Below are 27,674 nucleotides of genomic sequence, written 5' to 3'. Positions count from 1 at the left end.
TCAACCAATCAGAGTGCCGTCTCTACCCGCACACGTCAGTCTCCTTCTAATCTGAGCCAATCGGCGCCCGTCTTCAGCCCGCACTCGTCCTCTCCTCTTGCCTCATCCAATGGTCTTATGTGAACTTTCTTTACATTAAAAGCGTCCTACAGTTAACGCAGGTAGAAGGACTTCTTCTCACAGGTGAGTCAACAACATAGAAATCAACACTCTTAAATATTCACACGTTTGTTGTTCAGATATAATTTAATAAATATGACATTTAGAATATTTGCGCTTTTTCGAATACATGATGTAGCGTTGCTGCTGCAGAAGAGTGTAAACAAGATCAATTTCAGTATTACTGCTGGACTTCCTGTTGATTTGAGGGATTGTTTCGATAGATATTTGCTTTTGAGGGATAAACGTTTTTAGAGATTAAATATTTGTAGTTTGTTAATTGAGGTAAAGTTGGTTTTATATTCGCACATTCAGACTTTCTTCTTAATAATGTCATTTCAGAAAAGCATTATTTTCAGATTCTAAATAGGTAACGTTAAATCGCTCACATCACGCATACACAATGAATGTTTGTACGTTATTGTAATTTGTCATCTGTAATTATTTTAAAGTGTATTATGTTATGAGATTTAAGAGCCTGAACGGTTAATTAACATGGAGTAAGTTAGCCTAATATATAACCTTAATTTATGTTGGCATTTGTGTAATTCTAATTATTGTGAAGATTGTTTTGTAATGTATGGTTATTAAAATAATAAACAGAGCTGCCTAATATTTAACTTTAACCATAATGTTTTATGTGACACTTTCAAAATGTTACATAAAATACTATGGTTAAATATTAGGCTGTTCCATGTTCAGTCTCAAATCACATAAACTTTGAAATGAATACACATGATAAAATCACAATAACAAACTATTGAGGTAAAGTTGGTTTTATATTCGCACATTCAGACTTTCTTCTTAACAATATCATTTTAGAAAAGAATTATTTACAAAATGAAGAGATTACTGTAAATATGTGTAGGTTGTAATTGTTATTTTATCATCTGTATTCATTTTAAAGTGTATTATGAAGTGATTTAATAGCCAGACTGGTTAATAAACATGGAGCAGCCTAATATTAAACCATAATAATTTACACATACCTGTAGTGTTTTAGCTTATTTTGTAATGTATGGTTTTAAAATAATAAACATGGAGCCACCTAATATTTACCCATAATATTTAATGTAACACTTTTCTGTGATTAGGGCAAAGTTGGTTTTATATTCGCACATTCAGACTTTCTTCTTAATAATATCATTTCAGACAAGTAGGGATGCTCCGATCAGGATATTTTAACAGATACAGAGTGCCGATTCCTCATCATGTTGATTTGCCGATACCAAGTACCGATTCTGATTATTTAAGCTCTATATAACTATATACAGATACCGATCGATCGAGCATCCCTACAGAAAATTATTATTTGCAAATTCTAAATGGGTAAATCACTTTAGCAGCCAATGACTATCAAAGCACAACATTGTTCACAGTTGATTAAATAGTGCTAATGTTTTGAAGTGAGAAGTTGTTTTGAAGGAATGTGCGAATATGAAACCAACTTTACCTCAACTTTCCTGTAAAAAACTTTCCAGCATTTTATGTTTAATATTAGAATTATTTATAGTTATGCAACCTGAGTAGGCATGGGATGATAACTATTTTCAAGGTATACCACAGTTTGGAAAGTCAAGGTTTTTAAACTTTACCGTAAGCTTTACTGTTATTACGGTATCGATAAGATTTTTTTGTTTGCTTGTTTGCTTTTATTTTTTTAGGATAACAGTATCCCCAGCAGAAAAGATCTTCAAAGACGCCGTTTTAAATTGTAAAGAAATCTGTTTTAATGAAGACCGCAGAATCCAATGATTCATTTTAATAATTCAGCCTGACATGTTTACTGTAACAAAATATTTTTAATGTTTGTCAAAAAAAAATATATTGTGTTCAAAGGGGAAACAAGTTTTAGGTTTTTACCTAGACATTTAAAAATAATTTATTTTAGAGCAGTAATCACAAAACCGTGATATTTTTATCCAAGGTATCATACCGTCAAAATATTATAGCGGCCTATGCCTAAACCTGAGAAGCTTGTTTTGTAACGAACGATTATTAAATATTATAAAGCAAAGTTAATAATTGTGAAATTATTAAAGATTTGATTTATAATTTATTTTGTTGTTTTTGCTTTTTATTGTAAAGCTCAAATCTTAAAGGTCTAGCAGCATCTGGGCTGAATTTTTCAATATTTATTTAGTTTTATTTTATTAATAATTTTTGCATTTCAAAAAAATGTTTACATTTTATACTAGATTTAGGAATTTATTGCATTTGGATCATTTAGGTTCAGATTAGGTATCTGTAGTTTTTATTCATTTTTTGTTTATTTAGATTAAAATGAGAAACATTCAGTTTTTTTTTCTTTAATGATAAACATTTTTAAGTCAACAATATTGAACTTGAAATACATTTAACTTTGACTCAAATAATTCTGTCTTTAGGTTTACAATATGAAACCAAATATTTTTGGTTTATTTTTGAAACCAAATATTTTTGGAAACCAAATATTTTCACAATATTTATATCGATATAAAAAACTTGGACTCCAGAGTCTCTTTGAACTCATTTGACTGTGACTGATATTCATGTTTTTTTATCTAACACTTCCTGATATGATGCAGTTCAATATTAACCCAGTGTCCTTCATTCAAGCCTTTCTGTGCTACAGATATCTCATCTCTCTTCATTTGTTTTTACAGTTACTCATTCGGAGAGTCTCACTGACTCGCTGCCATGGAGGTGAACGGCACAGCCAACATCCTGTCTTCAGCTTTTCTGGCGGTGGAATTTGTGGATTCATTTCTTCCGCAAAATCCACTGCAGGAACCTTTTAAACATGCGTGGAACCACATGCTGCAGAACTACACCAAATTCCAGATTGCCACCTGGGGCTCGCTCATCGTCCATGAACTCATTTATTTTCTCTTCTGCCTGCCTGGATTTATCTTTCAGTTTCTTCCTTTCATGCAAAAGTATAAGATCCAGCCGGTGTGTTTGAAATTACTTTATATTTAGTTTTAATTTGAATACTTTTAGAATATTATTTATTAATTATTATTCATTTAACAACTTGTCATATATGTTTTTGTTGATGTAGGATAAACCAGAGACATGGGAGAAACAGTGGAAGTGCTTCAAGATGCTGCTGTTTAATCACTTCTGTATACAGCTACCGCTCATCTGCGGCACATATTACTTCACTGAGTTCTTCAGCATCCCTTATGACTGGGACACCATGCCCCGCTGGTGAGAACACAGCTCACTTTATGAGAGTGACTCTGGAGTCAGATCTTAGTTTCGGTAGTCATGTCAAAGCAGTAATGAAAACAGCACACTATCATCTCAAAAACATGGCAAGAATTAGATGCTTTGTTTCCAGTGAAGACTTGAAGAATCTTGTTCATGCTTTTGACAAAAGCAGGGTGGGTTACTGTAACGTACTCCTCACCTGCCCTCCCAAAAAGACAATATATAAGGAATATGTAGAGATGCGTAATATATCAATCAATTGAGTTTTGTCATTTCGTCAGTTTGGCTTGTTGGTTTTGTTTTCCACAAATAAGCTCTCATCAGGGTTAATGTTGTAGTTTGTTGGCCCGATTCAGCATATTGAATCAGCGTTGGATCCTCAACTGATTATTCAGCCACAAATCGAGCGCAAGTGTGACATTTTTAAGTGACATATCAAGTAGACAATTCAAGACAAGAATAATTATGAGGAGGATTGCATACAACATGAGAACAGAGGTTAATTACCGTCCAGTTGTCGAACAATGTGGAATACGTGATACATTGCAACATTTTTTTCTGATTCAGCTCTTCTTCTAGATATTTTCTTGTGGTCAAAGACAGTAAAATCATTTTAATTATAGGCCTTAAAACAAACACCACTAATCTAGGAGTGTAAAAACAAAGGCATGATTGTTTCCTGTGGAGGTAGGGTGTAGAGGCTTTCCAGCAAAGTTAGTATGGCGACTGATGTCAGCTTTAGGCATGGAAGAGAAGAGCAAGAAACATGCTAATTACAGGATGGGAAAAGAAGCAGAACGGGCTTCATGCTGGCTATGGAGTAAGAGAGAGGAGGAAAACTGGAAGCCATGAGTAGATGGGCAGTGGCTTGACCTGATGACATCTACTTGTGGCAGAAAGCTATGGTTACATAGTAGAGTAACCAAAGGAAGCACCAAAAAGGTGTATGTCACAATGTAACTTTAGTTTGAATTATTTTCATGAATCAACTTAAGCTAAAATCAAATGAGAAACATTTACTTCAACATAGTTACAGTTAATGTTAAATTGATCATTTTATCAACCTTCGGAGTTGTCAGAAAGTTTTGGTTTCGGTCACCCAATACTGTTTTCGTGTGGCCAAACAATGAAACTGCATAGAAAAAAGTGCAGTTTTAAAAATAGGGCCTCAGTCGCTTTCGTTTGTTTGGTGTGTTCATGCACAGCTTTTTAGTCCAGATACAACTTGAGGCGACAACACAATTGGGTTTCGTTGATGCTATTTGTTCTTATTTCATTTGGCTGTCATCTGTTTTATGTTTTCATGTGCAGCATTTTAGTGACCAGCGAACCTGAGGTTATTACAGAATTCAGTTTTTGTCGCCACTACCTATTAGGTGTTTAATGGATCACGGTTGATCCGTGATTTGTACGGATCACAATCCACGGCTGATCCAAAAAATGGTCCGATCAGTGCCTAAAAAACCATAATGTGATTCGAACCGTGAGACTTTTGATCCGTTACACAACTACTACCTGTAGTTCTTTGACGTCGACTTGGAGTGTCTTAAGCTTAATCACCTTTTAAAAATAACTTCAAATGAATTTTACATAAAATACAATGTTACACCAGTAGGTGGTGACAAGTAATAAATAAAAAAATAAAGTTACCAAATCATTAGATCCAGAATTATTCAAAACCACTGATTCATTAATAACAAATGTGAAGTCTTTATGAAGGAGTCATTTATTCAAAATTTATTCAGACCAATGAAAAAATAAACAATTTTTAAATTGTTTTTAGAAGACTGGTAACATAAATTTTTAGCAGAATTTGTATTGGTCTGTGAAGCTGAAGCTATGAGTAAAACCTTTTTTGAAGTTGTTTTCTTTTTTGTATTTTATCTCTCTCACCATCTCAGGCCTTTTCTACTGGCCCAGTGTTTTGGTTGTGCTGTAATTGAAGACACCTGGCATTACTTTCTCCACCGAGCTCTACATCATCGCAGAATCTACAAATACATTCATAAAGTTCATCATGACTTCACTGTAAGTTGACACACTTTCACAAATGTGTTGGTGAATCTGTTCATTTCTTCATCATGTAGTGATAACAGTCACAAACAGTGTTTAAGAGATGTAAAAAGTATGAAAATTGATTGAGATCAACAGATGGATTTTAAGATGTCTGAAGTGCAAAAGCAGTAGCTAAAAACATGTCAGTCTTTTTCTGTGTCAGTGAAATTAAGTATAAACACATGGTCATGTTCCTGAGGTTTAGAAGGAATAAAATCGAATAAGTGATGACAGAACTGTAACAGAATTACAAATGTTGAGCACAGACCAGCCATGCACATACTCTATCAATATCCTTGTTAAATAAAGAAAAAACAATAAAATGAAGAGAAATGGAAAAGAACTATAGTTTTTATAGTATAGTAGTGCATTTGCTTAATTAGCAGATATTATATATTGTTTATTGTAATAATAGGCAGAAATGGTGTCAGCGAAATTTAAATATGTACACTTTCATTATCAATTTTATGCCAAGTATTTCATTTCACAAGTCATTCAATGTATATCATTCCTTTCAATCCCCAAATGTTGGTTTCTTATTAAAATGCAGTTTTTGAACATTTAAAATTGAGTATTTTCTCGTGCTTGCCATCTTAGCCATTTTGCTTTTAACAATATATGTTAGATTGCCAGATAATTTTAAGAGTCAGTTATCTCCATTTTCAGAATGCATTATATACAGTAAATTTGAAAAGTTGTAGTTATAGTTCATTTCTTATTTAACTAACTCAAATTTAGTTACATTATAGCCTTAATAATGATTCTTGATCTATAATCTATGTTTATGTTTTAGTCTCCATTTGGCATGCAGGCAGAATATGCCCACCCTCTTGAGACTTTGATTCTGGGTGCTGGATTCTTCATTGGCATCATGGTCTTCTGCAATCATATGATCTTACTGTGGGCCTGGGTCACTTTCCGCCTGCTGGAAACCATTGATGTTCACAGGTAACTGCACTGCAAATATGTGAAAGAGCTGTAGTCTGGATCAATGTTTTGCTAAGTCTACACAGAATTGCTGATAATTACTTACTGCGCCACAAGGGGACACTATATTTAACAATAATGCTTATTTGATACACAGCTAAATATCGTCACATATAATAATAGTTCTAGGACATTTGTTTATTAAAATCAGGGTGTCTGTGGTGTCCTAAAAAGTTAATAAATCAATGTAGAGAAATATATGGGCCCTTAAAAAGTATTAAAAAGCCTTAAATGCTATTTTGCAAGGTATTAAATTTATATCATTTTTGATTATGCAGTGTATGGTTGTATGCTAAAGTTTGGCTCAATTATGCAAATATCAAGATGCTGTGTAGTTTATGAAATCAATGAAATCCTGCTAGATTTGACATCATGCTGCTTTGTTAACTGCAGAAACCAAGACAACAGCATTATTTCTGCAGATCTATAGGCACAAACCTGCTGAATTAGCTAGATTTAATAGATTTGTATCCAGTATATGAACAAAGTTTTAGTATAATGTTTTAGTCTTTGCCTCTACCCAGTCACACACAGTAAATGCTGTATATAATGTTTTTTTTATGGTATATATGAGCAATATCACACTTGTAGCAGTGCGATGTGGCTGTAAATCCCATTGCTGAGAGACGTGCATTGGCCGAGTGCCTTAGTGTCCCACCAGTGACGATATACAGCCACACTGCTACGAGTGTGATATTGTGTTTATACAACAGTTTGATGGCAGAATTGTGAGAAAAAAAAAGAAAATCAAACACGGAGAGTCTAAAAACCCTTTTGTAATAGAAACTACTTTCTTCTGCCATTCATTCACATTTACTGACTTTGGAGCTAGTATTTGTATGATTCTCTAGCATAATGTCTAAAGTGATGACAAAACAGATGATTTTGCTCACATTTTAAGATTGCGAGGCTCAACGGCATGAAATCCATCCGTCAACAGAGATATCTCCCAGTATTTCTCTGTTGCAATCGTGAGATCACAATATTACTATGGTATAAATAGCGCACTACAACATACAAATGAGAGAGATCGACTTAGAATGTCATTTACTGGTTTGATAATGATTTAATCAGCCGTAGTTTGGAAATGAGGATGTTTTTCTCTAAGGGCTTATTATGCGGCCTCCTTCGCCATCTTGTGGATAAACATTGTCAACCATCATTTCTCAAAGACAGGCTAATGGCCCCCTAAGCGTTGTGTCTCAGAAATGCTAAATATTTAAAATACGCACTATCCTTATAAATAAACTACATAGTTGCAATCTAAACAACTACATTCTCACCTAAAAAGCCCTAAAAGTACATTATGTTGTCCAACAGCAGGAATATTTGTCAAACTGTAGAGCGTCCTCTGCTTGTTGCTGGGTGGAGTAATATACAAGGGTGAAGGGTTAAAAGGCTGGACGAGTGCTATAGAATATCGCACAACTATCAGCAAATCAGATTCAAAAACCAGACAGAACTATTGTATAAAATGCTATATACTCAATTTCAAAAAATGATTATCACCGAAGCTGTCTATACAGAGGGCTGTGTAGTAATGGATTATATCTATAATCTGGATTATGCTATCTGATTCCTAAAAAAACAAGTATTTGTAATAAGAGTAATTTTTAAAGGGTCATGAAACCCCCCCATTTCAGCAGGGTTTTTTCACACCTCTTCTTTGAAAAAAGTCAGGAAAGTGGGCGTGTCCAGCTCTGTTTTAAGGGGCAGTGTCGAAGGAGCAAAAGAGGGAAGGTCTGTAAAAATTAGCATAAAAATGGGAGTGTTGTGTAGGCAAAACAAACACAGACGCAGAAGAGAAAGACAGTGACTGTGTTTACATGGACATCAGTAATCGAATTATTTGACAAATTATTAAATGGTGGACTTTACTGCAGTTTAACTCTTTAATTCAGTTTAATTCAGGAATTTCATTCATGCCCCTCATGACAAACGAGATATTTGATTCGAGGAACTTCTCTAAGCGTGTACTTTTTTATGCAATGTTTTGTTACAGCACAGCGAATGAGAGAATAAAAACCTCTGCATTTCAGAAAGCCGTGTGTGTTATTCCGGTCTCAAAATGCAGCAAAAATCCTACACGACGGAAATAGTTTGATTGTGGTGCTAACATGTTTACACTCGGAGAGCAGCATTTACAGCGGATCTTTCAGTCCATAATATTGTAGTGATATTAAAGGTGCAGTAGGTGATTGTCTTCAGAAACATTTTTTGTTGTGCTGGTTGAAAGTCTCTTCACAGTCCAATAGTAATGATTACAGTAAATGATCTAAATGTGTTTATATGTATTTTTATATTCTGGGTAAAGCATAAAACAAAAAAATGTTCATCCAATTAAATAGAGTCGGACCGTCATCTCTCTTAATTCTTATAAGCTAGTCAGACTGTCTGTCAGCAAATGTAGATTCCGACTTCTGCGCATCTGTTCACGCAGATCTTTCATTAGCGCGTGCCCGTCTGCATCACAAACGCATGCGCGCGAGCGAGCTGCGGGCCGTTCGCAGATGCCGAGTCGGAGCCGGAGGCGCAGAAGGACAGCCGAGCTCGGGCGATTACTGTAAAGCCAGGCGCGGGTTTCGCTCTTAAAGCGGCCGCGCGGTCACGAGACGGACTGGGAGAAATCAAAAGCTGAATTGAAACTTTTAAATACCTGAATCAATATTGGAGTTACTTTAGCACGCTGGAGGAAGGACGACACCATGGCTGAAGTATTACTGTTATGGTAATGTTCTGTTTTGAAACTATTTTATGTTAGATTGTGTTGTGTTATGAATGACTTATATGCACAGACGTGTTGTTCAGCCACTGAAATCTCCTGGTGAAAGATTGATGTGATTATTTTCAGTTTCATAAGGTTCTTTGACAGCATCTATAATGTAGATTTATATTTAGTTTAACAACAAAACATCAGTAAATAGCGCTACTTCGCCTAGCCTGCTTTAATGAGCTGAAGTCGCTTATATATTCACATTGGGTCATTTTTGAACAATGACAGCCTTCCTATACTGTTGACCATGCTACTCTGAATATTCGCTCTGAAATAGCATGTAAGTGTGGCTAAGTAATAAATGTAATTGATGCACAGCTCTGGCACTAACTAACTGGCGAATGACGTGAACTAGTGGGTTGTCTGTCGGCTGTTGCACGCGTGCGATTTCAAGGGGTGTGGCTTTGAATCACAGTCCCTCCCCGCCGTCCAAAGATAAAATGCTAAGCGGTTAGCTTTTTGGTAGATCACCTACTGCACCTTTAACAGACGGTAAACTTTAGTAACTTAGAAATTATTTGACTAAGGTCCGTCTTTAAACACTGAAAGAGTACTGCTGACAATACAAACTAGCTTTACCTCTGAAAAAAAGAAACAAAAACCACTGATCGCTCACTTACCAAATCTGTAGAGACAGGACGATCAACACCAACTGGAGCCGCGTCTTTATTAAAAGGAGACGAGTGGCAAATGAGGATTTCACCATTTCCAGATGAGAAAAGCTCTTGGGTAAACAATGCTCCTTAGACACATAATCTTGTCGAGCGTAGCGTGCGCTGTAATCCACACGTGAGTCCAGCTGTGCTCTCATAGAGAGAAAATGAAAACAAAACCTTCATTGCAGCAAATTAAAAAAGCAACACTACACGCTTGTTTTGGCAACACAATGTAGCGTGTCTCTGCCGTCTGAACACTGTAACTGGTAAAAACAGTCTTCGAAGCTATCATGCATATTAATAAAGTTGCACCACATACACAATAGGGCGCACTGATTGGTTTGAACCAAGTCTTACTCATGAATGAATGCAGCACACTCAGAGACGTAATAAGGCACTCCCAGGTCCAGTCTACACGCTGGAATACACTCTAAGATCTCATGGCCATGACGCAAATTCAAAAATTGGTTTCAAACCAGGAAGTACGAATTTGCTCGAAATAACGCAAAAACAACCAATTTTCACTTTTTTGTGAAATATATGTATCCTAATAGTGTTTTTAGCAGCATGGGACACATAAATAACTGTCAACAGCTCAAAAAATGTGTTTTGGTGTTTCGTGACCCTTTAAAATACTTGTAATCAGACTATGCGACTCTGGCTCTATTAATAAAATGAAAAGACATAATTCTAGTTAATATTTATTGCATATTACACTCACCGGCCATTTTATTAGGTACATCTTATTACTACTGGATTGAACCCCCTTCAGAAGTGCCTTAATCCTTTGTGGCATAGATTCAACAAGGTACTGGAAATATTCCTCAGAGATTTTGGTCTATATTGACAAGATAGCATCATGCAGTTGCTGCAGATTTGTCAGCTGCACATCCATGATGTGAATCTCCAGTTCCACCACATCCCAAAGGTGCTCTATTGGATTGAGAACTGGTGACTGTGGAGGCCATTTGAGTACAGTGAACTCATTGTCATGTTCAAGAAACCAGTCTGAGATGATTCACGCTTTAAGACTTGATGCGTTATCCTGCTGGATATAGCCATCAAAAGATGAGTACACTGCAGTCATAAAGCGATGGACATGGTCAGCAACAATACTCAGGTAGGCTGTGGCGTTGACATGATGCTCATCTGGTACTAATGGGCCCAAAGTGTGCCAAGAAAACATCCCCCACACTATGACTACGAGCCTGAACTGTTGATTCAAGGCAGGATGGATCCATGCTTTCATGTTGTTGACACCAAATTCTGACCCTACCATCTGAATGTCACGGCAGAAATCGAGACTCATCCGACCAGGCAACGTTTTTCCAATATTCTGTTGTCTAATTTTGCTGAGCCTGTGTGAATTGTAACCTTAGTTTCCTGTGTTAGCTTAAATTGCGTTAATGAGCAGTTGGAAAGGCGTACCTAATAAAGTGGCCGGTGAGTGTATTGAGATATAGTAAGTGCATTTAAAAATTATACTTTCAACTTAAAGTTTGCCATGTTTAAAAAAAACATTCTAAAGTATGCTTCATGTGCTTCAAGTTCATGTTGTTATTCACAGTTTTGACCACCAGGTGTCCCTAGCATATGCTATAACCACAGAGTGTATTTAAAGTTGATTGATGATTGTTTGTTTAGAGGATGTTTTATATTGCTTCATTTTTTCACATTCCATTCCCTCTTTTACCCTCTTTAGTGGTTACGACATTCCTCTGAACCCCCTGCATCTGATTCCATTTTATGCTGGAGCTCGTTTTCATGATTTCCACCACATGAATTTTGTTGGCAACTATGGCTCTACATTCACCTGGTGGGACAGACTTTTCGACACCGATTCCCAGTTCAACAAACATTACTCGCATCATAAAACTGTGAAGAGCGACTGAACAGCAGAAATCACACACAATGATGCTTCACCATCATCTAAAATCTCTCAGCTCTTATGGACTTCTCTTTGGCCTTTGGTTGGTCTGATGCCCCCCGCTGCACACGTTCATTGTAAAGTATTTAATATTGGACTGAATGATTTTAAATCATTTCCAGATTCTTAGAGAATATGTGCCTTTGAGATGGGAAAACGTCCCACAAACAACTTTAGACCACTGGTCACAGTACTCCAACAGACTGGTTTTCAGGAATTGTGCCTGTTTTCTGTGCTTTCCATTATTACAATCATTCTTCGGTTTCAAATAATGATGACATCATTCCCTAAAAGCACTTTACTTTCACCTAAACAAAGATGCAATGTTTTAAATTGTTATTTTTGTAATGGCTTATTTTGCTTTGTTGCCTTACACGATTTATTTTCTTGCAAAATTTCTTTATTTTGTGACTGTACACGATGACAACACAGAGAATGTTAATGTACAATATGCAACATTTATCAAATCATTCTGTTTTATGGTTCATGAGGGTAAAAGCTAATTTATTTGTTAGCTTGTTCATTTGAAGGCAACTTAAAAATAATAATAAATAAAAATAAAAACAGATTTACAAGAACATTGACATTGGTTGCACTCTATGTGTAAATGTGTATGTGCAGTTGAAACCAGAAGTTTACATACACTCTAAAAAAAGCAACATAACCATTAAAAAAAATATGTCTAATGTTAAATCATTCTAAATGTTTACTGTTTTAGGTATGATAGGATTACCTAAATTATTTACATTTGCTAAACGCCAGAAAAATGAGACAATTTTTTTTTTGTTGAGAATTTTCTATTAATTTCTAGACAGTCAAAAGTTTACATAGATTTGCTTGGTATTTTTTAGCTTTGCTTTTAAACTGTATTACTTCAAATGTTTTGGGTATCCTTCCACAAGCTTCTCACAATAGTTTGAAGGAAGTTTGTCCTATTCTTCCTGACAGAATTGGTGTAACAGTGTCAGATTTGTAGGCTGTCTTGCTCGCACAAGCTTTTTCGACTCTGCCCACAAATTTTCTATAGGATTGAGATCAGGGCTTTGTGATGGCCACGCCAAATCATTCACTCTGTTGTCCTTAAAGCAAATTTTAACTAATTTGGCAGTATGCTAAGGGTCATGGTCTGTTTGGAAGACCCATTTGTGGCCAAGTTTTAATTTTCTGGCTGATGTATTGAGATTTTGCTTCAGTATTCTACATAATGTTCGTTCTTCGTGATGTCCCTCCTGCAGCAAAACAGCCCCAAAACATGATGCTACCACCCCCATACTTCACAGTTGGGATGGTGTTCCTAGGCTTGTAAGCTTTTCTCTTTGTCCTCCAAATGTAACACTGGTCATTATGGCCAAACAGTTGCATCAGACCACAGGACATGTCTCCAAACATTAATCTTTTTCCCAGTGTTGTTTAGCAAATTGTAATCTGACTTTTTTGTTGATTCTGGCTTGTTAATTTTCCCATGTTGTCACAAAAGGAAGCAGTGTGTTTGAGGTTTTCCTTAAATACTATTTTACAGTTGTGCCTCCAATTAACTCAAATGTTCTTCCAAAAACGTCCAAAACTTTGACACCATCATATGTTTTTTTTTTCAGAGGCATAATAATCTTATTGTATGTAAACTTGACTTTTAAGAAAAGTTCGAACAATTTCTCAAAAAGTAAGTCTCTCATTGCTCTAATGCTATTAAGCGTAAAAGAAACTAATTTGATAATCCTAACTTACCTAAAAGAGAAAAAGTTTAGTCACATTAACATCTTTTTTAAATGGTTATGTGTCTTTTTATACAGTGTATGTAAACTTCTGGTTTTAACAGTGTATGTAAATGCATTTACATTTAGTCATATAGCAGACACTTTTGTTCAAAGAGACGTACAATTGAGAAATTCAGCGAACATTGAATGAGAAGGTTCTGGAAAGCAACTTCTAGCCTCTCTGTGAATGCACCATAAGGCGGCACTCATTCACCAACTGGAGGCAATGTAGGCCTTTAGGAGAAGGTGCAGTGCCAATGGCTGTCCTGTAACAAACATCAATTATTTGAATTTGACACGAGCCTCGACGGGCTGGAAATGACACAGGCTCAGGCTAAGACAAGACAATGTAGAATTGACATCATTGTGAAAAAAAATATTTCTCAGATTTTATTTATCTTTAAACAAAAAGTGGCATGTCCAAAATTATTCATAACTTTGCAAACGATCATAGTCTATGGGTAAATCCAAAGTTCTATAAAAAGTTTGACACTGCGAAAAATCTCAAAGGGTGTGGTCAGAAGTTGAAAGGGACACGTGTCCTGGCCTGGAGGATAATGAGAGGGGTAAAAAAAGAACAAGTAGAAAAGGAAAAGAAAGTTTGGCACTGTGAAAAAAGAATTCAAGGATCACCAGCTAGGCCATCCCAATGAATCTGGGCTCTGCTGATGGCAGCATCTCAAGGCAGAAAGTCCAACGGACACTGCACACCGCTGGGTTTTACTAGTCTGCCACAAACCAAGGAGGACACCACTTCCCCAGAGAAGGCACACAAAGGTCCGCTTGGCCTTTGCAAATGCCCATTTAAACAAAGAAGACTTCTGGTATTCTGTTTTATGGTCAGATGAAATAAAGATTGTTTGGCCACAATGATGTAGCCTTAATTTGGCGTAAAAAAGGAAAAGCCTTCAACCGCACACTGTAAAAATTTAAAGCCAGTACAACAAAAACATAATCCTTATTTCCATTCACTTTTTCTTGTTCACTCAATTTTTGAAAACATCAGCTGCGCTGACCTCAAATAATTTGTCAGTAATACAAAAAAACATTTAGTTGGGTTAACATAAGATTATTAGTTTTCTGGTGAAAGAGGTGAACTACTCTGTAACAAAAGTTTTTAGGTTGTGCCAACTGTACATTTTTTGTGTGCAGAATTGGAATGCCTGAAATTGAGTGAACAAAAAAAAAATACATACTCCTTATTTCCTTTTGTTTTTTCTTGTGTATTCAATTTTTAAACACATCAGTTGCACTGACTTAAAATACCCTTAGTTCAATGAACAAAAAAACTTTGGAAATTGGAACTAAGAAATAATACATTATCAGAACAAACTAACATAGTTCAATTGACAGAAACAAAACAGATACAACTATACAAAACATTTATTAGACACAGAATTACAATAACAATACTTACAATAACAGTAAGACAAGGATCAAAACATGGCAGGACAAACAAGAAAACCTACTTTATAATGATTCACAGGGAAAACAAGACTCAGCAAAGAGTCTGTGTGAATGAGGTGTCTTTATATTCCTAGAAATCAGTCCATCATAAGCTTCCAGCTGTGAAACTAGTTCCTCCATCTGGATTATAGTTTAAGCATTTGATTTGTCATTTAATTACTACAGGATTTTGCTTAGTTGTTTATGGAATATAAATATCAAATACATTTGATTTCTCATCTGAGAATGCATTTTGATTCATTATTCGATCATTTGAGCATTTGATTTCTCATTTGGTAGTTGTTATTATTAATGGTGTTACTGTTATTTTTTTGTCATTTTTGTTAGGGTTAGAAATACTGCAACCTTTTTTTTTCAAGTGAGGAGGTCTGAGATTAAACTTAAAGTAACAAGTTAGCAGAAGCTTTTTTTGGGTAAACTTGCATGGTTTTGCTCACAAAACGAATCTTTTTAACTTAATGAAGAAAAGTTTAATTTAGGTTAAGTAAACGTGTTAAATGTAGTCGTGCTGACATTTTTACAGATTTTGCCCAACCAACAACAACAACAAAAAAACAACAACAAATAATTTTAACTTTTTTCAAGTTGGATATTTTAGTGTAATAACAGCATTCCCCACTGTCAAACATGTAGGTGTAAAACATGAAAACTATTTTGGTGGGTGTTTTCAGCCAGTGGACCACGGAATCTAAGTAAATGGTACCATAAAAAAGGAGCAATGCCTCAAAATTCTCAATAACAACATCAGACAGCCTACAGAGAAACATGGCCAGTGGACATTTCAGTACGACAATGACCCAAACACACAGCAAAGGTGGTATAGAAAAGGTTAGCAGACAAAATCCTTAATACTTTGCAGTGGCTCAGCCAGAGTCCTGACTTAAACCCAATTGAGAATCTGTGGAGAGAGTTAAAGATCAGGGTGATGGCAAGGAGATGCTTCAGGTGTCGTGGACGTAGAACTAAAGTGAAGAGCGGGGCTTTGTCGCGACGAAAGTAAAGAGGGTTGGGGAGACGTAGAAAAAAAGTGAAAGTGAACAGCGGAGGGGGGAGGAGGGCGGTTGAGGAGGGGGATCGGTAAAATGAGGTGCTGGATCAGATCCGGCGTGTTTCGGCTCAAATTGAGCCCTGGAAATAGTTGAGCTCATCTCTAAAGATGAAAAGACAAAAATACAACTGGAGACATGTAAAAAGCTGGTCAGCAATTATAGGAAGAGTTTGATTGCTGTAAACAAACAATACAATTTTTTCTGTTGATTATTGAGGGTGTGAATAATTTTGAACATGAGCACTTTTTGTTCAAATGTAAATAAATAAATATATATATTTTCCCACAATGATAGAATTGTTCAAATGTTCATTCCTAATTGAACATTGTCTTATCATTTGGTAGAACCGTAGAAGCCTGTCATTTCCAGTCAAAAAAAAAACAAAACAAAAAAAACTTGCTGATTGAATAAAAGTATCTTTAAGTCCGAATTTTCTAGGGGTATGAATAATTTCGGGCTTGACTGTATGTATATCAGCATAAATGAGTGCATTCCCTTTTGAAAATGAATATTTTGATCAATTTCTTAATGATTATAAATAATATATTTAAGTGCATTGAAACAAAACAGTTCAATCGATTAAATCAAGAATTTGGTCACCTAACATCTCACATTCAAACAAGTTATTGCAAGAAAAAAGGCAACAAAAAAAAGCCTCTCTTTACTGATAAACATTTCATTGAATATTTTCCCCAACATATTCATATGGGTCTACTTTTTGCATTGTGATCCTAGATTTTTGTTAAATTAGCTCCAGCTTTGTCTTTGGTACTGACTAATGTATATGCACAAAACACATTATTATAGCCTATATAGCAGCAAATAAAAAACATATTCATTTAAAAGACTTGTAAGGGGTGTGCGCATTTATGTTGAGCACTATACACACACACACACACTCTCTCTCTCTCTCTCTCTTCATGAGGTTGTTGATTAGTTTCATCTTGCCCATTACATGTTGTGTAACAGTACAGGCGACACGGTGGCACGTTCACCTCACAGCAAAGTTGCTGGTTCGAGCCTCAGATCAGTTGGCGTTTCTGTGTGGTGTTTGCATATTCTCCTCGTGTTCATGTGGGTTTCCTCCGGGTGCTCCGGTTTCCCCCACAGTCCAAAGACATGCGGTACGGTCAACTGGGTATAGACTAAAATTGACTGTAGTGTATGAGTGTGTGTGTTTGAATGTATGCACTATTTTAAACACCATATAATTTAAAAATATATAATAAATAAAATGAGATAATAAAATACGTTCTGTAGAATTTTTAAACTAATACATTTTTCAAAATGTTTTAAATGTAGTTTTTAACCCAACTATTCAACATTAATCAGCTGTGTTAATGTATACGGTAATGTAGTTTTTACTTTTAAACATTTTTTTTAAATATCAACCTACTACAATACTTTTATGCATGGTAGTCTTCTCAGGTCACTGTCAAAGGTATTTTTTACGTAAGGACAATGTAAATCGCTCACAAATATATGTGACCCGTTCGTCTTGTCATAAGCCACGCCCCTGCTGTATAATGTGAGCACAATCTCACTCGCGCCCCTGCGGCTAAACAGGTAGTCAGGACTCGCGCAGACGCACGCATCACGTCACGACACAGAACAGAAACGAGAGAAAGAAGCGGACAGCGCAGAAAACAGGACGGACATCAGTACCAAAAGACACAGACGAGAAATACGCGACAGGCAGATAAGCGCCGAGTGTCTGGAGAGCGATGAGGGCGGCGGTGTTTTGCGGGGCTGTGTTGATGCTCGCACTGTCCTCGGTAAAAGAGGCTGAGGGCGAAAACGGAATTTCCTTTGAGTACCACCGCTATGAGGAAATGAGAAAATCGTTAGTATCTGTGTGGCTGCAGTGTCCATCCATCACCCGCATCTACACTGTAGGAGAGAGCTTTGAGGGTCGCGAGCTGCTCGTGCTGGAGATGAGCGACAATCCCGGGATACACGAGCCTGGTGAGAGAGAGATGCTCATTCATTATGGCAGATTATAACAGGCCTGTAAAAGCAACACTGGTTTATATTAAATATAAAAAGCACTCAGGATGATCAAATATTGAAGCATGAAGTATCAGAAGCAAACATTTTCCCTTTGCGTGCCTTATTCATCCATTCTTCATGGAATTAGACCAGACCCTTAATCAATGTCCAATCAATAATGGAGGATCGCCTTTCCACTGAAAACACCTTTGTCGTATTGTAATGTTTTATGTAGCCTATTTTACCCTTTTGAAGAATATATATTTTAAATAGCACATCCCATACTGCAGTTGATACAAAAATCTGGAAAAAACTGTCTCTGTTCTCTTAGCTAACGAAGGCATCCACTAAAGCCACTGACAATCGTGTTTTTTTTTAATAGTTAGGGATAATTCGTATTGAAATCCAACAGATTGTATCAGTAACTGTTTTACGTGCTCAAAGTGGTGTTTCTTCAAGTGATTTTGAAGTGTTTGATCGTGTTTATCCCTCGATGTCAGTCTGTGGATGCGGTGATGCGCAGGTGTGTGCGCGTGCTCTCGGAGATATGATGACAGCAGCTCACTGTGCTCCTGGACGCCATTTTGCGAGAGTTGCAGAATGAATTTGTAATCGCAGATCAATTACATGCTCATATAAACCGTTTACTGTCCAGCTTCTCATCGAACGTACAAAAAATATCACAGGCCTGTAGCACACCTGGTGAAAGAGGTGGTTCATATAACTAAAAATATGGACCTTTTTGCAGTTATATGCCTCATTTTCTGTTTAATTATGCGATTGGAATACTGCATTTTAGTGACCTTTTCTTTTTAGCTGAATTAGCTTGTTGGGTGGTCATCATAACCACAGTTCATTCATTTTCCTGTCGGCTTAGTCCCTTTATTATTCAGGGGTCGCCTCAGCAGAATGAACCGCCAACTTAGCCAGCATATGTTTTACGCAGCGGATACCCTTCCAGCCGCAACCCAACACTGGGAAACACCCATACACCCTTGCATTCACACACATACACTACGGCCAATTTAGCTGATTCAATTCACCTATAGCGCACATCTTTAGTCATGTCCGCGTTTATTATAGGCATGTCTTTGGACTGTGGGGGAAACCGGAGCACCCGGATGAAACCCATGGGGAACATGGGGAGAACATGCAAACTCCGCACAGAAATGCCAACTGACCCACTGGCATGAATCAGCGACCTTCTTGCTGTGAGGCGATCATGCTATGCACTGCACCACCATGCGCCACCATGTACCAAAATATTTTTTAAAGATTTAGAATAGAGAAAAATAAATAAATACTTATTTTTAAATTGCAAATTTTATATATCATTAGAAAAATATATGAATAATATATTAGGCAAAAAACAAACTGGCCAGCACATTCAACTTTTTCCTGGTCAGAATTTGGCTATTTTTATAATAAAAAATGTAAACATAATAATAATAATAATAAAGGAGCTTCATGCTTTTTCTAGCCTCTCTTTTAAAAAAAAAAACTACATTTGAATGAAAATTCTTGGATAACAAAAACAGCCAAATTAGTATTCATATTATATTAATTTTATTATGGTCCGCTTCCGGTGCTTCACACCTTTTATCAGTCAATTTTCGTTTTCAAGAATAGGTCCAAGACGTAGAATAAAATTTACTGGTAAAATGTTTTCTCTTTTAAAAAACAATACAATAGCGAAAGATTACTCAACTTACATTCAATTATATGTTTTCTTGCACTGCTGGATGTTGGAATCATGAAAAATAATAGTTTGCATTAGCCAAAACTGATTAGCTGGCAGCTAGCTCTCTGCAACTCTCACATGGTTGTCCGCTAAGCAGGGCTGTGCCTGGTCAGTGCACTAAATAGGAGACCACATGGGAAAGCTAGGTTGATGCCGGAAGTGGTGTTAGTGAGGCCAGCAGGGTGCGCCCAACATGTGGTCTGTGTGGGTCCTAATGCCCCAGTATAGTGACGGAGACTCTATACTGCTCAGTGAGCGCCGTCTTTCGGATGAGATGTTAAACTGAGGTCCTGACTCTCTGTGGTTGTTAAAGAATCCCAGGATGGTCTTCGCAAAAGAGTAGTGGTTTAACCCAGGCCTCCTGGCCAAAAAAGCTCTGAGTTGAATTTGAGGAATTAATAATTAACAATTAGATTTTCCACTGGGTTATTTTAACAATTTATGATGGTGTAGCAGCTAAAATAGGACAAATGAGCTATTGTATGGGACAAATTCTGGATTTTTGTCATTAAGGGCTGGGTCTTTCAAACCACCCGAACCCCCCTGGATACGGGCCTGTACATGATTAATGTTATCTTATTAGCTTAACTGTAGGCCTGCAAAGTAGTGATGAATAAGCCTCCAATTGCTCAAATGCAGGGCAGGAAGCAATGTTGGCTTGGATTACAGTTTTTATTCAGAAAAATCTTAAAGGGATAATTCACCCAATAACAAAAAGGCTAATCATTTACTCACCCTCACAATTCTGATTGAGGCTATTTTGTTGAGCACAAAGGAAGTTGTTTTGAAAATTGTTTGAAGCCTGTAACCATTGACCAAAATGGTAGTTGTTTTTCCTACCATGGAAGTCGAGGATTACAGGTTTGTGACATTCTGCCAAATATCTTCTTTTGTGTTCAGCAGGAAAAAAAAGAAAAATTCAATAATATAAAACCACTTTATTATATTTGGGATTGCATTTTTTTTAAGTGAACAATCCCTTTAAGTTTTCCAAAAAATATTGCGATAAACTATCATTTGGTTTGTGTTATCAAGGCCTTTAAAGGCTCATGAGGTTTAAATATTTGATCATCTGAAGCTTTGTTTACTGATTAGTTCATTTAAGGTTCTATGTTTAGATTTTGGATCTACTCTGTTACAGTCTGGAATTAGGCTGTGGGATTAAGTTAATCACTGAAGACCTCATAAACTCAAACCTACATAGCAATGCATCAGTTATTTAAGAGAGTTCACTTGTGTTCTGGCTTCAGTGCATGCTTACTGAAGCTACTGTATGTGTACCATCTATTATGATAGTACATGTTGGCTCATCTCTTTCTACGAAATTAATTTCTTTATGTTTAAACTTTAGATAAGAGTTTAAAGCACAAACTCTGCATGACTTTTAAATCCTGAACAGATACAAGCACAGTTTTTTCTTGTACTTATAGAGACGTTAAAGTTGTAAATTAGCATTACTTAAAACATTAGGTATAAACTAACAGATCTGTTATTTAAGTTTATTGATAATTATATTTATAATATGATTTATTATACATATTAACACATTATTAACATAATACAAAGTAGGGCTGCACAATATTGGAAAAAAATGATTTTGAGAAATGTTATTTTTGTGCAATAAATTTTGTGATATTAATACAGTTTCACAAGATAGTTTAAATAGCTCTTTTTAATGTTTTTCTGGGGAGTCCAATAGGCATGGGACAGTATTATTCTAATGGTATGATAACCTTGGATAAAAATATCATGGTTTCACAGTGATTACTGCTCTAAAATATGTTCTTTTTAAATGTCTGGGTAAAAAAACTAAAATTTGTTTCCTCTTTGAACACAATATATATTTTATTTTGAGAAACATTTAAAATATTTTGGAGCAGTAAACATGTCAGGCTGAATAATTAAAATCAATCACTTCTGCTCTATGCAATAGTTTCAAAAACACAGATTTATTTACAATTTAAAACGACATATTTGAAAGATCTTTTCTGCTGGTGATACTGTGGTCCTAAAAAAGAAAAAAAAAGAAAAAGAAAAAAACGTACACACTATAGGAACAGTATAGTAGAAAATTTTGGTGGTTTTAAAATCTGCAGTATACCTTAAAAACAGTAATCGTCCCATGCCTAAAGTTCAATGAGGTACAGAAAATTAATAATCACGATGCAAACAATGCTTTTCTCACCATGTCTCGTTTCCAGTCTCAATATCATAAAAATCTTAGAGCAAGTAAAAATATTGTTTTTTTTATATAATTGAAATTTTTTTTTATTATTAAAGCAAGCAAAAATATCTGCCAGTGAGGTACAGTACAAAACAAGACAACAAACAAGACTGAAATTCACTTTTTTTTTTGCATGTATCATATTAACTCCATATAAATTCAGTAAATAAATAAAATTTTGTTTCTCCTCCTTGACTTTAATCCAGACTCAACATTGCTCATCTTTGCAATGTGACTATTGCAGATGCACACATTGCGATTTCGATGCTGAAACGATAAATTGTGCAGCCCTAATATAAAGGAGAAATATTACCTCTTAATATATAATAGACTTTTCATATTAGTAATAAATATCAATGACATAATATTACATTTATAAATATTAATGCATTAGATATGAACAACTGTAATGGTAAATAACACATTAAAAGCATTTAAGCTCATTGTAAAATTCTAAAACATGTTTTATAATTTCTATTATCGCCAAAAATAAAAAGAATAATAACAATTCATAAAAATATTATATATATATAATTATATATACTTACTCCCAGGGTCGTTTATATTAAAGTTGATATTCAGCCATTTGGTTGGGACCAGAGGACCCTGAGGAATTCCACGCTAACACGGGGAGAACATGCAAACCTCACACATAAATGCCAATTGACCCAGCCAAGGCTCGGACCAGTAACCTCCTTGCTGTGAGGCGATTGTGCTACCAAAGCAGCTTAACATAGTTCGAGTAAAGTCCAGATTTCACTACCACAAGGATATTGGTACCGACATTTAATGTTAATAATAAGATTATTACCTCTGAAGGACGATAAAAATATATACAAATATTTGATATATTTAACCATACCAATAATATTTGTATTAAAATATTTTAATTTAAGATAATTAATTTCAATAACAATTAGAATTATAGATTAAGAAATGCTGAAAATCTGTCTGTTGTTAGTTCATGAAACCGAATAGGTTAAAGGTCCTGTGAAGTTCTTGGAAATATGCCTTTTTTTTTTAATGTTTGATGTTGAACAAAGAGTAGCTCCTCCTCTTTAAAAAAAAACAGCCAATACTCAGATTCAGATATTTGTCAGATACTTGAGAGCATTTGATTAGTTATGATGTGATGAGAAACTGTAGTGTGAGTTAATGTAAGTAAAACCATTGGTCCATTTGGGCGAAAGTGACTGAAACTACAAGCTTTACATGTTTGTATCAGTTCTATATCTTCTAAATGTGAATTTTGTCACTGTTTTGGGGCACACTAGCTTGTAAAAATCCCAAAAACAAACAACTAGTGATGGGAAGTTTCGAGTCATTTTGTTCATTTGGTTCAATTTGCCAAAACATTTTTAAAATGTTACAAATTGCTTCCAAACACATCTATAACTTGCCCAAAAGGTTCATCACATGATCAATAAGTCATATATAGAATACTATAAGAAGGATAAAATTCAAAGTTTACCTGCTCTTTTGTCTATGAAAGTATTGTTTTCTCTTTGCTCAGCTCACCTCATCATGTCTTTAAATGTCAGTGATTCATTTACGTTACACTGACAGTCACATATAATCTTAACCAATGTACACAGTCTGAGTCGATAGGAGCCATGATAATTAGTTCACCTTTAAATTCAATTCTTTTTCCGGCTCTAAACGCATATGATTGTCTTCTGCCTTTCTGCGATGAACGACTCAAAAGACTTGAAATGAATGATACCACCTTCACAAATGTGCGCACGCGCAGATGAACGGATCACTCCCTGAGGACTCGTAGTTCCCGAGTCATGTTGAAGATTCGTTCAAAATGAATGAATCGTTCATGAACGACCCATCACTACAAACAATACCGATACTAACATCTAAAAAACATTATTTTATTTCAATGGGACCTTCAACTAATTGTAGCTAGTTTCACCACATGGTACAGTGATACAATCATTTCTGTAAAATATTAATTTACTGTAGTTATTACTGCTCATTGTCAGCTGTAGTCCCTGCACACATGAACAACTATGCAGTCATGCATTGCACCTCTAGTACTGACACATTGTGTTTACTGTATATGTTGACTAAGCAAAGCTGAATCACAGTCTTGATGTGGAGTTCTGTAGGTTTATGTGTGTGTATGAAGGGCCAAGTGTGTGTTTTCCTCTGTGTTTTTTTGTGTATGAAGGAGGGGGAGCCGTTATCCTAAAGGTAGGGCCCCTGTTCCTGAAATAGTATGGTTGGCTCTCCTCATCTGTGCTTGCGTAGATATGACTCATTGCATTGAGTCTTTTATTGCTACCAGATGAGTTTCCAGCACCACCCACACCCTGTAGCTCTGGGCAACCAGCTGCACCTCAGAGAGAGGGAGAGAGACAGAGAAATATCAAAGAGAGGCCCTGTCGCCAATCTAGAAACCTGATTTGATTCTGGATTCAAATCTCGGTTTTATAGAATAAATATAGATTTCATTCATATGTAACTGTTTCAGATGCATGAACAAGTTATCATAATATGAAATATAGATTTTCAAATTGAGATCCTATTATATATATATATATATATATATATATATATATATATATATATATATATATATATATATATATATATATATATATATATATATATATAAATATCCCCTGTCACAATCATCATCATTTACTTATTGCAAAATACCTAGACATGCCCTCAATTATTTTTGATGAGGCTCTATCTGTTCACTCACTGGCCACTTTATTAGGCACACCTTATTAATACCGGGTTGCTACCCTACTTCCTGTTACCTTAATCCTTCGTGGTATAGATTCAACAAGGTGATTAAAATATTCAGAGATTTTAGTCTATATTGACATGATAGCATCATGCACTTGCTGCAGATTTGTTGGCTGCACATCCCAATCGTGCTCTATTGGATTGAGTCCGAGTGACTGTGGAGGCCATTTGAGTGCAGTGAACTCATTGTCATGTTCAAGAAACCAGTCTGAGATGATTCACACTTTATGACATGGCGCGTTATCCTGCTTTAAGTAGCCATCAGAAGATGGGTGCACTGTGGTCATAAAGAGATGGACATGGTCAGCGACAATACTCAGGTAGGCTGTGGCGTTGAAATGATGCTCAACAAATACCAATGGGCCCAAAGTGTGTCATATAAATATCCCCTACACCATTACACCACCACCAGCCTGAACCGTTAATACAAGGCAGGATGGATCCATGTTTTCATGTTGTTGACGCCAAATTCTGACCCTACCATCTGAATGTCACAGCAGAAATCGAGACTCATCACACCAGGCAACGTTTATCTAATTTTCTATTGTCCCATTTAGGTGAGCCTGTGCGAATTGTAGCCTCAGTTTCCTGTTCTTAGCTGACAGGATTGGCATCCGGTGTGGTCTTATGCTGCTGTAGCCCAGCCGCCTCAAGGTTGGATGGGTTGCTCATTCAGATATGCTCTTCTGCATACCTCAGTTGTAACTAGTGGTTATTTGAGTTACTGTTGCCTTTCTATCAGCTCGAAGCAGTCGCCGCTGTGCCGTGACATTTGCTCAGTAAAGTTGTAGGTGATCTTTGAAAGGTGTTTTTTGTTTGTTTGTTTTAATATCCTGATTCCTGTGTCATAATATTTATTAGAATAAATAACCCTAACCTAAATAGCCGAGTCCGTCCAGTTTTAGGGTCTCCTTAAAACATTTCTGAAGTGTTGTGAGAAAATACAGTGTGTTTTTTGTAAAAAGTTTGTTTTGTCAGAAGATGCAGCGCATTTTTAAAAAATGTGTTTGCGTTGTAATGATTTGCAGTATGTGTGCTGTCAAACAGATGAAGATTTTTCTCAATTTGCTGACGTTTTCTGTAATTGCACATGCTTTCTTACATTGCAGCGTGTTAAGCTCTCGGCCACTGTAGAAATCAGTTAATTTATGTTCCAGTTTATTGATGTAGCACAGTGGTCCTGCAAGACATGGCATTTCATTCCACGAAGTCAATGCTTTTACGTTTAGTCTTTATTATTATTAATGGCGTAAACATTGTATCATTAGGCTGTCGTTAGGCCTGTCATGATATCTGTTTTTGTTGTATGATATATTGCTTTTAAATATATATTGCGATAAATTAAATATTATATAATTTTTATAAGATGATATCATATAATATCCTATATATAATATCGTCGCATGATATATAAAAAATATAAAAATATTTGTGAAATAGTTGGCGTTTTATTTCGCTGTGGTGAGCGCTGAAATAGAAACTAAGCTGAAGGAAAATGAATGAATATGAAAATGCATTAATGTAAACGACCCCTTTAACAATTCATAGAAGCTGACACTTTTTTAAAAGTATTAATTAAAAAGCAAGTGCTGTTATTGAGTGTTACGGCGGGGCAGAAATAGCTGTTGTCCTGGAGACAGATCAGCTTAGCATCATGAGCCACGCGCTTCGCTGTGTTCAGTCAGATGAGGAAGAGGATGAGTGGAAGAATTAGAGCTCAGAAACAGGCCATCTGCTCTGCTAAGTGAACATGTGACCACACCTACAGTATATCAGATGCACACATTCACGCATTACTGTAGCTTGTCGAATACAAACAAGTGATAAGATCTGGCCTTTTCACTGCTTCCTTTGATTGGCGGAATCTTAAGCTTTTTAGACTATATAGAGTATAGATTTTTGATTATATTTTATTCAAATATACTTTATATAAATATAGGTAAATATTAGTGCATGTGCCACTAATGTATTTTGGCATTCAATTTTAATTTTTTTATAAAATGGGATAAATTTTAAGCTTTCAGAATGCTGCCCACAAATACTAATTAATTGAAATTTAAAGCCTTTATATATTGGCAAATCTTTGATTAAACAAATAAATATTTAGGGTGTTTTCACACCTGCTTTATTTAGTTTGGTTGAGTTGCACTAGAGTTCGTTTTCCTTCTTGGTGCGGTTCATTTGGGCAGGTGTGAATGTATCAATAGCACTGGAATGCACACCAAAAGCGGACCAAAAAAGTGTTTCAAGACCTTCTTGAAGAGGTGGTCTCCCTGGAGCAGTTTGTTTCTAGTGAAAACATGATCCAAACTAAAACAAACCCAACCGCAAAAAGTACTGGGTTTTTCTAATCCAGCTGCTGTAGTCAAATGCTCAGTCCCATCTTATGAGGTGTGGAGGAAAAATATTTGTTGGTTTACCATCAATTTTAAAAGGAAAGCGAGGGAAAAACATGACCTGATGGATCGTTGGTAATATGTCTGGAAGATGATAATGTCGCAAAATTAATTCAAAACATCCTCCTGAAGTGACTTGCGATGCGCCTTCGCCGTTTGCAATGCATTAAAACATTGTTTTCCAGCTGCAGCCGTGCTTTATTCTCGAAATGTATAATTTTTTCTAAATTGAGGTATACAGTCTAAATAGGATGCAATCTGCCAGGGGTGCATTTCTAAAAACCATCGTTAGCCAACTACGGTCGCAAGTTCCGTCTTTACAAACATAGTTTGTTGATTCGAATATAATTTGCACAAAGAAATTATGGCGTTCTTCTCTGAAGAAGTTGTTACTCCACCCTGTTTAGAGCATCATTATGGGCGTTTTCTGTTATAACTAACATGGTTCAAACGATGGATCTGCGAAAGAGGAACTACGAGTTTTGGGAATCACTCGTGACTATGTCGTTCTTTTCCCAAACAATGCATCGTACTAT

The 27,674-nt window shown here is 35.9% G+C and overlaps 2 protein-coding genes across 2 annotated transcripts in view; both read left to right on the top strand.

The window, feature by feature from the left end:
* Positions 1-143: 143 nt before the first annotated feature.
* On the top strand, positions 144-12,330 carry msmo1 (methylsterol monooxygenase 1). The gene is given in 6 exon segments (NM_213353.1): positions 144-183; positions 2,805-3,093; positions 3,203-3,351; positions 5,256-5,382; positions 6,203-6,357; positions 11,528-12,330. Coding segments are annotated over 5 exon segments (876 nt in total). The 5' UTR covers positions 144-183; positions 2,805-2,838; the 3' UTR covers positions 11,718-12,330.
* Positions 12,331-17,602: 5,272 nt separating this feature from the next.
* The window catches only part of cpe (carboxypeptidase E), a 44,418-nt gene continuing 34,346 nt past the window's right edge, over positions 17,603-27,674 (top strand). Inside the window, exon 1 of the mRNA NM_214810.2 lies at positions 17,603-17,987. Coding sequence (NP_999975.1) covers positions 17,747-17,987 — 241 coding nt within the window. The 5' untranslated portion in view covers positions 17,603-17,746. The remainder of the gene's footprint in view (positions 17,988-27,674) is intronic.

The sequence above is a fragment of the Danio rerio genome, chromosome 1 (assembly GCF_049306965.1).
Source record: "Danio rerio strain Tuebingen ecotype United States chromosome 1, GRCz12tu, whole genome shotgun sequence".
In the NCBI taxonomy this organism is placed as follows: domain Eukaryota; kingdom Metazoa; phylum Chordata; class Actinopteri; order Cypriniformes; family Danionidae; genus Danio; species Danio rerio.
The sequence above is the reverse complement of the archived record's forward strand: the minus strand, read 5'-3'. Positions and strand labels throughout refer to the sequence as shown.